At 37.8% G+C, this 13,345-nt stretch overlaps 1 protein-coding gene across 1 annotated transcript in view; it reads right to left on the bottom strand.

Moving 5' to 3' along the window:
- PSMD1 (proteasome 26S subunit, non-ATPase 1) overlaps nucleotides 1-13,345 on the bottom strand; it is a 115,479-nt gene that overhangs the window by 17,688 nt on the left and 84,446 nt on the right. The window contains exons 18-19 of the mRNA XM_008975340.5: nucleotides 8,700-8,816; nucleotides 1,396-1,498 (exon numbers count right to left, since the gene is read on the bottom strand). Coding sequence (XP_008973588.2) covers nucleotides 1,396-1,498; nucleotides 8,700-8,816 — 220 coding nt within the window. The remainder of the gene's footprint in view (nucleotides 1-1,395; nucleotides 1,499-8,699; nucleotides 8,817-13,345) is intronic.

Below are 13,345 nucleotides of genomic sequence, written 5' to 3'. Positions count from 1 at the left end.
GTCACCAATAATAACGTTAAGGCATATGTCAAATGAACTCCAAGTCTAAGGAAATAAAGCACACCACTCTATCTTTTGAAACACACTATGGTATTATGGTGGATGGTGAGAATTCTGGAGCCAGATGGCACAGTGTGCTCTGTATGCATTTATTAGGTAAATATTCAACTTACCTTATTTTATAAGTGATCTGGCTGCTAGAATTTATTTAAAATGTTTTCCTCAAAAATGATTCAATGTCAACTTGTTTAAAATTCATATAATACTAAGAAAATTAAAGGAAAAATAAATTGGCTGGGCACAGTGGTTCACAGCTATAATCCCAGCACTTTGGAAGGTCGAGGTGGGAACACTGCACGAGTCCAGGAGTTCAAGACAAGCCTGAGCAACATAGTGAGATCCTATCTCTACAAGAAGTTTAAACAATTAGTTGGGTGTGGTGACATATGCTTGTAGTCTCAGCTACTTGGGAGGCTGAGGCAAGAGGATTGCCTGAGCCCAGGAGGTTAAGGCTGCAGCAAGCCATGCTCGTGCCACTGCACTCCGGCTTGGGTGACAGAGTGAGACTCTGTCTTAAAAGAAAAATAACAAAAAACCAACCAACAGTCACTTTACTAAGTGACAGGCACTGTCACCACTGTCCCTGTCACCCAGACTGGAATGGAGTGGAGCAATCTCGGTTCACTGCAACCTCAGCCTCTCAGGTTCAAGTGATTCTCCTGCCTCAGCCTCCTGAGTAGCTGGGATTACAGGTGCATGCCACCACTCCTGGCTAATTTTTTTGTATTTTTAGTAGAGACAGGGTTTCACCTTGTTGGCCAGGCTGGTCTTGAACTCCTGACCTCAGGTGATCCACCTGCCTTGGCCTCCCAAAGTGCTGGGATTACAGACGTGAGCCACCGTGCCTGGCCAACAGCCTGTACTTTTTTTTTGTTTTTTTGTTTTTGGAGACTGAGTTTTGCTCTTGTTGCCCTGGCTGGAGTGCAATGGCGCGATCTGGACTCACTGCAACCTCCACTTCCTGGGTTCAAGTGATACTCCTGCCTCAGCCTCCCAAGTAGCTAGGATTACAGGTATGTGCCACCACGCCCAGCTAATTTTATATTTTTAGTAGAGATGGGGGTTTCTCCATGTTGGTCAGGCTGGTCTCGAACTCCCAACCTCAGGTGATCCACCCACCTCGGCCTCCCAAAGTGCTGGGATTATAGGCATGAACCATTGCGCCCGGCCTGTACTCTTAAATGTACATGATCTCTATGAACTGCAGGCTCCAAATTTTCTCCAGGAATAATTTGCCTCAGACTCAATTTCCATTATGTCATATAGTTAGAGCAGATAGTTATTTTATTAGATTTAGTTTAAATAAATAAATCTCGAAGACTTAAAAACATTTACCTGCATCCAGTATGCCCTGGGCCAGAATAGCGCCAAACTTGGCCATGACATCATCATGCTTATCATTGATGACTTTGGAATACAGCTGTCTGAACTGATTCACCTGAAGGAGCAAGAGAAAGAATTATAGTCTAAGTCTACTCATTTGTGGTACCATTTTAGAACAGGGAATAATATTGCTCCAATGATAATGAGTTAGTTCTGAGTTTCGTAATGCTCAAGAGAGGGATATGGACCAGACTTGAAGGCAGAGCAGTTCCGTGGTTGCAATCACGGGTGTTATGACTTTTTAGTGTGGGAGCACCAGCTCTGTCTTGAATCCTCATTCCACAGTGGATGTTTCAAGGTCAAAGGAATGTTGAATGCGATTTCATACATTACCACTGTTAGTCAGCAGGCCTAAAAAGTCCAAGCAAACACTAAGGCTTTCATTGCATTTTGAATTATAGCTATTCTGTTTACCACCAACCTTGCGGGTTTCCTAAAAAGCATGGTCCTTCAGTTCCACCTTAAAGTAAATTACCCTTCACCAAAGCTGTGTGAGGTATCTTTTGCATTAAGTATATTCACGTAAAGTAGAGATTTCCATTATCTACTCACATTAATTTTCTGAGGACTTGTCAGAATGTGTACTCGTACCAAAAGGAGCGTATCGGAATGGAAAATGTGCTGACTCACTTAAGGTGGGATTACTGGTAATTCTTTATCCTTTCTGCATTTTCTAAAATTAATATGTATTATTTTTATGATTAGAACATATATTTATAAAATATATTCTGTATGAATAATTAATATTCCTTTAAATCTGTTTGGGTGACAATAAGTAAACTATTTTATGCTTCTTCTATGTCTTACACTTCTCTGTTTTCCCAACAGTGCTTTTCAAATGGTAGGCACCCAGGAAGAAGTCGGCTTGTTCAAGAAGCACATAATCATGGAGCTCCCCAAATCTGCCAAAAGCAGAAAATATCAAATTTGAGTTTCCTAATATAATGACTTTATCTGCATTACATATTCTTTCAGAATCTTTTCCCCCTTTTCATTTGTCTTGGTCTGGGAGGCCACAATGTGATACAGTGGCAGAATAATAGAATCACACAACCCTGGCTTATAAGCTGTTCTTATAAGCTGTTTGGGTAAGTTACTACCTGTTATGAACCTCAGTATCTTCATCTCTACAGGGATGTTAGCACCTACCTTACACGGCTATTATAGGATTATATGAGGTAACATATACGTCGTGTAATGTATAAAGGGCATTTCATAGTTCAATAAGCGTGACTGTTTCACCATATGGGGGAAGAATCCTACCAATCCCTCCTATTATCTCTGCAATCTAAATGCTACTAACAAAATAATATTCCTTGAACATGGTTCTCATTTTTTATTCACAGGCAGCAACAGAATATAGTGGGGAAACAATGAACTAACTCTGCCACTACCCAGCACACAACCACTTAAGTCACTTACTTCTCAGGATTTCTTTAACTATAAAACCTAGCATGATTAAATCATCACTAAATTCCCCTCTACTTAAAAAAATTCTCATGTGGCCGGGTGAGGTGGGTCATGACTGTAATCCCAGCACTTTGGGGGAGGCCGAGGCAGGTGAATCACCTGAGGTCAGGAGTTTGAGACCAGCCTGCCCAATATGGCGAAGCCCCATCTCTACTAAAAATACAAAAAATGAGCTGGGCATGGTGGCAGGCGCCTATAATCCCAGCTACTCAGGAGGCTGAGGCAGGAGAATCGCTTGAACCCGGGAGGCAAAGGTTGCAGTGAACCGAGATCGTGCCACTGCACTCCAGCCTGGGCAACAAGAGCAAAACTCCATCTCAAAAAAAAAAAAAAAAAAAAAATCTCATGTTTGATGCTTTTATTCTGGTTCGACCAGTCAAGTTCCTTTGATTCTGAACTTATTTTAGATGAACACTTACATTACCTTATACAGTATGGAAATTTTATGTGCTAAAGGCTTAAGAAATATTTCACAAAATTATAAAAAGAAACATAGAACAAAGCACTGAATGTACATTATAGGGAAAATTTAAATTTAAAATTGTACCCAAAACAATAGAAAAGCATTCAGTAAAACTGACAAATGGATAAAAAAATCAGTCCAACTATACAATCGGCTTATCTAAATAGAATGCTTTAAAAAGCTAGTTTTTATCATTTTAAATTTTTTTCTCACATTTTATTTCTTATGTATCAGTAACTTAATTTTCATTATTGTAATTCTTGGTAAAGAATTATTTTAGTAGATTAGGACATACATTAAATTTCGAAGTCAGCTTTGAGACCATCTGGTCTACTCCCTCTATTCACATCTAGTTACAGATATGAAGACTAAAAAGACAAGCAAAACAATTGGTTTGCTTGCTATCACAAGCAATTAATGGTAATCAGGGTGAGGATTAAGATTTTCTAACTCAATTTCATTGTTATGAATAGTATGGTCTCCCCCCACCAAAAAAAACAAAAAGTAGAATTTCCAGGAGAAAAATCATATTAGCTTTCCATTTTATATCACAACAATCTCACAAAAAAAGACAATTAAAATTTTATGCAACACTGTGATCCATGCATTGTACTATGTAGGAGTATTTAAAATCTACCTTCTCAAAAAGCTGCATTTTTAACATTCATCATGTTTTTACTTGTATGCCCTATACTGCTGGAAAAAAGCCCACTCTTAGATATCAGGGAGAAAGCAATAAAGTTCCTTAGAGTTGTTTCTGTTGGTACTTATCATCTGAGTGTGACTCCTCCTTTCTATTTTTCTATCTTCCTGGTTATGGAAATGTAGCTGTACATCAAGGATCAGTTTTGGAGGTGTTTTTTCTGTCTGTGAAATTATATTTGTGCTTATGACTTCAAATATATGTCTGTAATTCCTTCCATGAAATCCTTGAGGTGAGATGTATTTTGGAATTCAGAATTTAGAAGGCTAACATGATACATATCCATATATTATACAATACTCCCAGTGTAGTACTGCTCTATATATTATGATATCCCATAATCAAATAAATTATTTCTGAAGTAGCACAATATATGAATATTTATACTAAGTAGGATAAATGATAATGAATTAATAATTACATCCAAATGAGTCTTTAAAAACAAACAAACCTCTGAGTTTTCAGAGCTTTCTGGATTCTGTAATGGTAGATAAAGGGCTATAAACACACATACACACATATATATATGTCTATATATGTCTCTCTCTATATATGTCTATATATGTGTATATATATCTGTATATATCTATTTAGATATATATACTTTTTTTTTTTTCCCCCTCCTTGAGACAGCCTCACTGTGTCGCCCAAGCTGGAGTGCAGTGGTGTGATCTCGGCTCACTGCAACCTCCGCCTCCCAGGTTCAAGTGATTCTCCTGCCTCAGCCTCCCAAGTAGCTGGAACTACAGGCGCCCGCCACCACACTCAGCTAATTTTTTTTGTATTTTTAGTAGAGACGGGGTTTCACTATGTTGTCCATGCTGGTCTTGAACTCCTGACCGCGTGATCCACCCGCCTTGGCCTCCCAAAGTGCTATGATTATAGGCGTGAGCCACTGTGCCTGGCCTATATAATTTTTTTTATGGCTAGTTCCCAAATCTCCGTATTTAGCATCTAATTTTTTTCCTATGCTCCCATGTTGTTTCCAATGACATGCTGTCATGTCAAACTCAATATGCCTGAAATGAATATTATCTGTATTCTTCCTTCAAAATATTCTTGTTGATGCTATCATGACTTCCCCATTATCAGGATCCCAAATGAGTTTTCAGCTCCCTCCTCAATTTTATCGGCATTAATTTGCTTATAGTAGTTTCTGTAGCCTTTTTCTTTTTTATTACCACTAACACTGTAAGAGTCCAAGTCCCTATCTTAAAATGACAGTGTGGTAATAGACTACTACTTACAAATGTGTTATGCTATAAAATCATATATACAGTGATTTATTTTAGAACTGCAGGAGCTTAATTCTACTTCCAAAGAGGGTACTTGTCAATGATACGAGAAGCTTTCCTGTACCAGGCCTTAGGCCAAGTAATATTGGTAATAGGAACACCAGATTCTATATTTAAAGTGTAATATTTTGATGTGAGTTTATATATGATACTTAATATGTACATGTTCAAGTAACTGTTAATGGTGATTTTTTTTTGTTTGTTTTTTAGAGATAGGGTCTTGGGATGTTGTTCAGGCTGGCCTTGAACTCCCAGGCTCAAGCGAGTCTCCTGCCTCAGCCACTGTGCCCATCTTAATGGTGGATTTCATTTAACAAGAAAAACAAAAGATAGATAATTTAATAAAGAGGAGAGTTGGGTTTTTAGAGCAAAATAGCTCCAAGGACCTAAAAAAGAACATTACCCTTGTTAAATGTCAACCTTTGATCCAGGGATGTGTGCATGTTCCTGGGTTTATGTTTGTGAGCATGAGCTAGCGAGAAACTGAGAGAAGCAAAGCAAAGATGTACTGGAGATACTTCAACTAAGAGGGCAACGTGTGGAGCTAAGTGTTAGGGATGTGACATATATTAATGGTTACATAAGACATTTCCTTTGGAAATTTCCATTGTGAATTTCACAAAATATCTGAGAAATTTCTCTTTTGAATTCCTTTGAGAGGGGTTTATAACTCTTGATGAAATTCACATTTGATCTTTATTTTTGAGCCATTTCCACTTTATTTCATGGACTGGTTTTGCAATCTTGCAATTAAGACTCTGTAGCCTTGAGAATCTACTCCCCTTCAGAGTTTCTCAACAGATTTTTCTTTTTGGCAACATGCTGTATACCATCCCCAAAATGTCAATTTTGTCTTGTTGGCAATTATCAGATAAAGGAAAGATGATATAAACTGTAGTCTATGAAATTCTTTATCACTTGCTTAATAACAGAAAACAATGAAATTAACTTTAAGAATTCTTAAGCTGAGTAACAACTTCGCTCTAAAGAGTAGTGTTTCCTGAAAGAATTTTTGAGTTTCACATGTCAATTTTGCTTTTTTAGTCAGTGGTATATACACTTACATTTATCTACCCAGTTTATATTAATGGCAAAGGCTACTAGCTGTGACTTCACTTTGACATTTTAATCAGTGTCTAAGATTCCGATACAACCTGAAGATGGGAGTGTGCCCCATGTATCTGCACCAGGTAAGACTTGGTTCAACAACAGTTCCTGGAATGATTATCCAGCTCCTAAAGGACTCTGCCATTTTTGGAACAGAGATTATAATTGTAAAATCAATGAAATCCTACAGCAGAGGATGTGAAGACAGAACATTTGTCTTGCTGACAATACAAGTAACATGAAAGCAACATGTGGGGTCAAAGTGAATGTCTATGTATTACTGTTAGAGGAGGTGCATTCCATGACCAAAATTTGTTTCTTTAATGACACTACTCAGTTGGATAACCTCCAAAAGCTCAGTTGAAGATCAAAAGCAGAAATAAAATATGTAAAAGCTACTCATATGATAGCTGCTATATTTAAAAACAAAAAGAAATGTGGTGTTTGGAAAGATGTTTATGTTCTAGAAAATGTAGTATATTAAGTAATACGTTATAAAAACAGGATGAGAAGTCAGATTCTATCTTTGTAATAATACAATTTTTGAAAGTCCTGAAAATGATTTTGAGACAGAAATAGAAGCACTAAATAAATGAAGCAAAGATGACAGCAACTGTTTAGAACTTGAAATTTTTTAAACAAAGCTCCATAAAATTAGAATAATCAATGAGTTCTGGAAATTTTTCTTTTCTCTACCTCCTCAAATCTACTTTGCTGAAAATGAGGGTGGTGTGCTATTATTTGCTCGATGAGGCATAAGACACAATGCCAACAGTTTTTTCTGTTGTCAATTTTTTGACTACTTCCCATTATATGAGCAGGATTAATTAATACATGGATACTAAAGTCCCTAGCTTTAAGAATTAGAAGATCTGAAATTGTTGTGTAAGCTACACATGTCTATTTAGTATATCAAGCATGCTAATTTTAGTACATGTATTAAAAATAAGATACATGCATTTTCTGTTTCTTAGTAAAATGAGAAGTTTTGGCTGAAATGACAAGATACATGAGATATCAAACACTAACAACCTGAGGACTGAGAGATTATCATGAGATAATTTTATTTTATTTTTTGAGACAGGGTCTTGCTCTGTCACCCAGGCTGGAGTGCAGTGGCACAACCACAGCTCACTGCAGCCTTGGCCTCCTGGGCTTAAGTGATTCTCCCACCTCAGCTCCCAAATAGCTGGGACTACAGGTGCATGCCACCATGCCCAGCTAATTCCTTTTTAATTCTTTGTAGTGATGGGGCCTCCCCCTATGTTGCCCAGGCTAGCCTTGAACTCCTGGGCTCAAGTGATCCTCCCACCTCAGCCTCCGGGAGTACTGGGATTATAGGAATGAACCACCATGCTGGGCTCATCAGAGAATTTTAAAACAGGTGTCTCAAAACTATTATGGAGTCACCCACAAGGTGGGTGTGGATTGTGGAGGATATGTGAAGAGGATCTCTTTGGGGCAAGCTGGGTTGTGAGTCTTTCCCCCTCACTCCAAGTTTACAGAATAGGGGTTCAGAGGGTCCACTTGGAGTGTCCAATATGATCAGGGGCTGCTGTGCACTGAGACATTAGCTATTAGCTGAGGTACTAGCACTGACATCCTATTATATTCCTATCCAGAAGGGCAAAATGTACAAGAGTGTTTCTGTGGAGCAGATGTGAGTCAAGTGGAAAAGAAAGCTGTCTTGGAGCCATTTGGAACTCCACCCAAAAAGATCGCCTAGGAGGGCAATGACATTCCAAAAAGAATGTGGATGTACTCATTTCTAAACTAAGATGGTATGTACGATACAAAGTGACTGCAGGCTTTTTAAAAATTACCTTAGAAGGATAGATCAAAAAAGTCATGGACTGCCTAAGTTCGCATCCTGTATTATCAGAGGAAAAAGTTATCCCACTGAATACATTTTAAAAGGACAGTGAAAGGCAAAAAAATAGTTCATTTTACGGTTTTAACACCCCAAGAGTTCTAATTTTTCAAGCATGGTTACATACTTAAATTAACAAAGGGACCATTAAGTCTGTAAAAAATACATTTAAAGAGCATTACATATTTAAAGTTTCCCCATTCTCTTATACTCTAAAATGCTCTCTTTACTTTTACTTTACTTTCAGTGTTTACCATATTTGAACTAAAAAATGTCCTCAAAAGACGATAAGTTACTAAAGAAAAGACCAAACCATCTCTCTTCCAGGGAATTTCTTTGTTTGCTCACCTTTGGACAAGTGATTTCAGTCTGCTGGATCATGATGAGAGCTGAAGCTATGAGTGCCCCTTGCCTCACGTAGTTCACGGGGTCGTTTGTCATTGGTTCTAGCAAATTAATGGCTTCCTGAAAGAATTTAAAAAAACACACAACTTTTAAATAAAGTTGATATGGCTGAACTTTCAATTTATACTCACATGCCATGTAACAACATTCCGGGAAGTGACACACTGCATATATGATGGTAGTCCCATTATAATGGAGTTGAAAAATTCCCATTGCCTAAGTGACTTACTGATGATACTGGCCCTGTGTAGGCCTAGTATAATGTATGTGTGTCTTAGTTTTTTACAAAAAAGTTTAAAAAATATAAATAAATCATTTTGAAAACAGAAAAAACCTTACAGAACATAAAGAAAAAATATTTTTGTACAGTGGTACAATTTTTTTTTTTTTTTTTTTTGAGATGGAGCTTCACTCTTGTCACCCAGACTGGAGTGCAACGGCGCAATCTTGGCTCACTGCAACCCCTGCCTCCTGGGTTTAAGAAATTCTCCTGACTCAGCCTCCAGAGTAGTTGGGATTACAAGTGCATGCTACCACCCCTGGCTAATTTTTGTATTTTTAGTAGAGATGGGTTTCACCACGTTGGCCAGGCTGGTCTCCACCTCCTGACCTCAGGTGATCCACCCACCTCAGCCTCCCAAAGTGCTGTGATTATAGGCGTGAGCCACTGCGCCTGCCCAGGTTTGTGTTTTAAACCAAGTGTTATTACAAGAGTCAAAAAATTAAAAATAATTAAAAATTTATAAAAAAAGATAAGCTAAGATCAATTATTGAAGAAAAAAATGTATACATTTAGCAGCCAAAGTGTACAGTGTTTATAAAGTCTATTATAGTGACAATAGTGTCCTACGCCCTCACATTCACTCAACACTCACTCACTGACTCACCCAGAGCAAGTTCCAGTCCTACAAGTTCCATTCAGGGTTAAGTGCCCTATATAGTTGTATGATTTTTTATCTTTTATACTGTATTTTTTACCATAACTGCCTATTCAGTACAGTAACATGACGTACAGGTATGTATTCTGGAAGCAACAGTCCATAACTATCTATGTTTGTGTAAGTATACTCTATGATGTTTGTACATTCACGGAACTGCCATTTCTCAGAACACATCCCTGTTCTTAAATGATGCACAACTATATCTACTGTCACTCTAAGTCAATAATTTCATCCAACAGTGTAGTAAGAAGTTAATTAACAACTACGTGAATGGAATAGTTTAGAACTGGTTATGCTTTACTTAAATTTCAATATAACTGAGGGTAAGTGAAAAGGAAGCTTAAGAACTTGAGTGCTCTCGTCTTGAGGTAAGAGGTCATAAAAAATTAAGAGAAAATGGGATTAACATTTGATAAACACCTATTACTTTTCAGACACAGTACTAGGTATTTTATGTATTATGCTATATAACCCTCTTACTCCTAAAACAAACAAAATCCAGCACAAAACAATCTTTATAAACAAAGAAACTGAGAGATAGAAAGGTTAAATAACTTGCCCAAAGTCGAGTAAGTACTGATAGCAAACCCAGGCCAGTCTGAATCCAAAATTTGTATAATTCAACCTCTGTCAGGCTGGGTGGGCGTGGTGGCTTGTGCCTGTAATCCCAGAACTTTGTGAGGCCAAAGTGGGTGGATTAATTGAGGCCAGGAGTTTGAGACCAGCCTGGCCAACATGGTAAAACCCCTTCTCTACTAAAAATACAAAAATTAGCTGGGCGTGGTGGCGGATGCCTGTAATCCCAGCACTTTGGGAGGCCAAGGAGGGTGGATCATCTGAGGTCAGGAGATCGTGACCAGCATGGCCAACATGGTGAAACCCTGTCTCTACCAAAAATACAAATACAAAAAAAAAAAAAAAAATTAGCTGGGCGTGGTGGCGGGCGCCTGAAGTCCTAGCTACTCGGGAGGCTGAGGCTGGAGAATCGCTTGAACCCAGCAGGCAGAGGTTGCAGTGAGCCAGGATAGTGCCATTGCACTCCGGCCTGGGCAACAAGAGTGAAACTCTGTCTCCAAAAAAAAAAAAAAAAAAAAAAAAAGGAAACAAACCTCTTTCAAATATTAGTGTAAGGTTGGGTGCGATGGCTCATGCCTGTAATCCCAACACTCTGAGAGGCAAGGTGGGAGGACTACTTGATCCCAAGAGTTCAAGACTAGCCTGTGCAACATAGTTGACCCTGTCTCTAATATAAAAAAGAAAAATAGTAATAAACAAATATTAGAGTAAGGTAACATCTCAGATAATTTTATAAGACCTAATTTTAAAAATTAAATCAAGACAAAAAAATTAACAAAAAACCCAAAATTTTCAAAACAAAATATTTTACTAGCTAGTAGAATAGCAAAACAAATGAAATCATAGACTAGAATTGATTTCATGGTTGCACTTCCTAAGACCACAAGTGATGAAATTTTCCAAAATATTTATCAGTATTTCCCCAATATCCTAGTCTTCAGAATATCAGTTCTATGAAAAAAGAAGTCCTTTAATAAATAAGTTTGGGAGTTCAGGCATACTGTACATATATCATCTCCTCTTGCAGATACAAAATATATGTATACACTGTATCAAAGGTTCTAGGAATATACATATCATAACAAAAGTTCTAGGATGCCTTATTATAAACCACTCAACTGTTGTTTATACCAGCATTTGTCCAATGTATTTGATCAAAAACTCTTTTGCCCCATATAACTTCTATTCATACTCTGCAGGACTTTTGGGAAGAGCCACTTTAAAACACAATGTCCCTGGCCGGGCACGGTGGCTCACGCCTATAATCCCAGCACTTTGGGAGGCCGAGGCGGGTGGATCACGAGGTCAGGAGTCCGAGACCAGCCTGACCAACATGGTGAAACCCCGTCTCTACTAAAGATACAAAAATTAGCTGGGCGTGGTGGTGGGCACCTGTAATCCCAGCTACTGGGGAGGCTGAGGCAGGAGAATCACTTGAACCCAGGAGGTGGAGGTTCCAGTGAGCCGAGATAGCGCCACTGCACTCTAGCCTGGGCAACAGAGCAAGACTCTGTCTTAAACCAAACCAAACCAAACCAAACCAAACCAAACCAAACCAAACCCACAACGTTCCTTTAATCTGTCATTGAGATCAGAGTTAAAAAAAAATACAAAACAACAAGAAAAACAAACAAAAAACCCCACAACATCCCTTACAAGGTCCTTAGGTAGGTATAAATCTGGGACGAAAAGAGTAATAGGCTTGTAAGATTATCAGATATTTCTTAATTTGGTAGGATGTTTCTCAAGTATCCTTCATTCCAAGACCAAGGAAAAGAATGAACTGAATCTTTTGTTGGAAAGTGACTTTGGATTCCTCTACATGTAAACTTAACATATATATATTAAAATTAGAGCTATTAACAGATAATACACACAGCAGATATGGGTATCCTTTCTCCCTACATTACTGAAAAATGTAATGACACTGTGCACAGGGAGTATGTTTTTCAAACATATTGTCAATATTCTTTATGAAGTAGTCATGATAAAAATATAACCAAATTTCCATTTTAGAAGGTGAAAGACAGTAACTCGGCCTTTGAGGTACATAATACAACCCCAATGGTATATTTTAGAATAAACAGATGTTTCAGGTTTTTAAGAAATAATAAAAAAAAGTCCCAAACCAGTTAGATAGGTACTGATACCTAGATCACATAAATTATCTAGAAATAAAGGCTTATTTAGTATGATTAATAAAAAAATTTTTCATTGAATTAACTTGTCAGATGCTGTGTTTCAAAGAACATTTGCTCCTAGATATCATATTAAGTTCAGAATAATCTGAAAAGAAAAAAGAATCTAATTTACATTTAACTTATGAGGCCTGACATAAATGTCAACTTAAGACTCGAGGGGGGAAATACTTAGTAAAACATACAACTATATTCTTCCTTTGTTTACAGAACAGATGTGTTGTAGAAAAAAAATAAGGCCAATTTCTATAACTACATTCGATATACCCAATGACATCTCTAGTAAAACTGAAGATACATTCTCATGTAAGAAATTCTCCCCCCAAATAAATTAAAACATAAATAAATTAATTAAAAATAAAAAAACTGGCTGGGCACAGTGGCTTATGCCTATAATCCCAGCACTTTGGGAAGCTGAGGCGGGTGGACAACCTGAGGTCAGGAGTTCGAGACCAGCCTGGCCAACATGGTGAAACCCCGCCTCTACTAAAAATACAAAAATTAGCTGGGTGTGGTGGCACATGCCTGTAATCCCAGCTACTCAGGAAGCTGAGGCAGGAGAATCGTTTGAACCCAGGAGGCGGAGGTTGCAGTGAGCCGAGATTGCACCACTGCAGTCCAGCCTGGGTGACAGAGTGAGACTCCATCTCAAAATAAATAAATAAATAAATACAAAAATAAAAAACAAAACTCTGTAATGACAGAGATGATGTCCAACTTGGTCACCATCACATCCTTTAATGATTCATGCAACAAACAAAGCTTTAATTTTAGGTTCCAGCAGTGAACATTATATTCTCAGTGATCTTACATTTCGGCAAAGACAAACAATAAATAAGTGTAAAATATATCAGGTGGTGGTAAGTGCTGTGAA

The sequence above is a fragment of the Pan paniscus genome, chromosome 13, assembly GCF_029289425.2.
Source record: "Pan paniscus chromosome 13, NHGRI_mPanPan1-v2.0_pri, whole genome shotgun sequence".
NCBI classification, from domain to species: Eukaryota; Metazoa; Chordata; class Mammalia; order Primates; family Hominidae; genus Pan; species Pan paniscus.
Note: the sequence above shows the minus strand (reverse complement) of the source record. Positions and strands in the feature narration are given on the sequence as shown.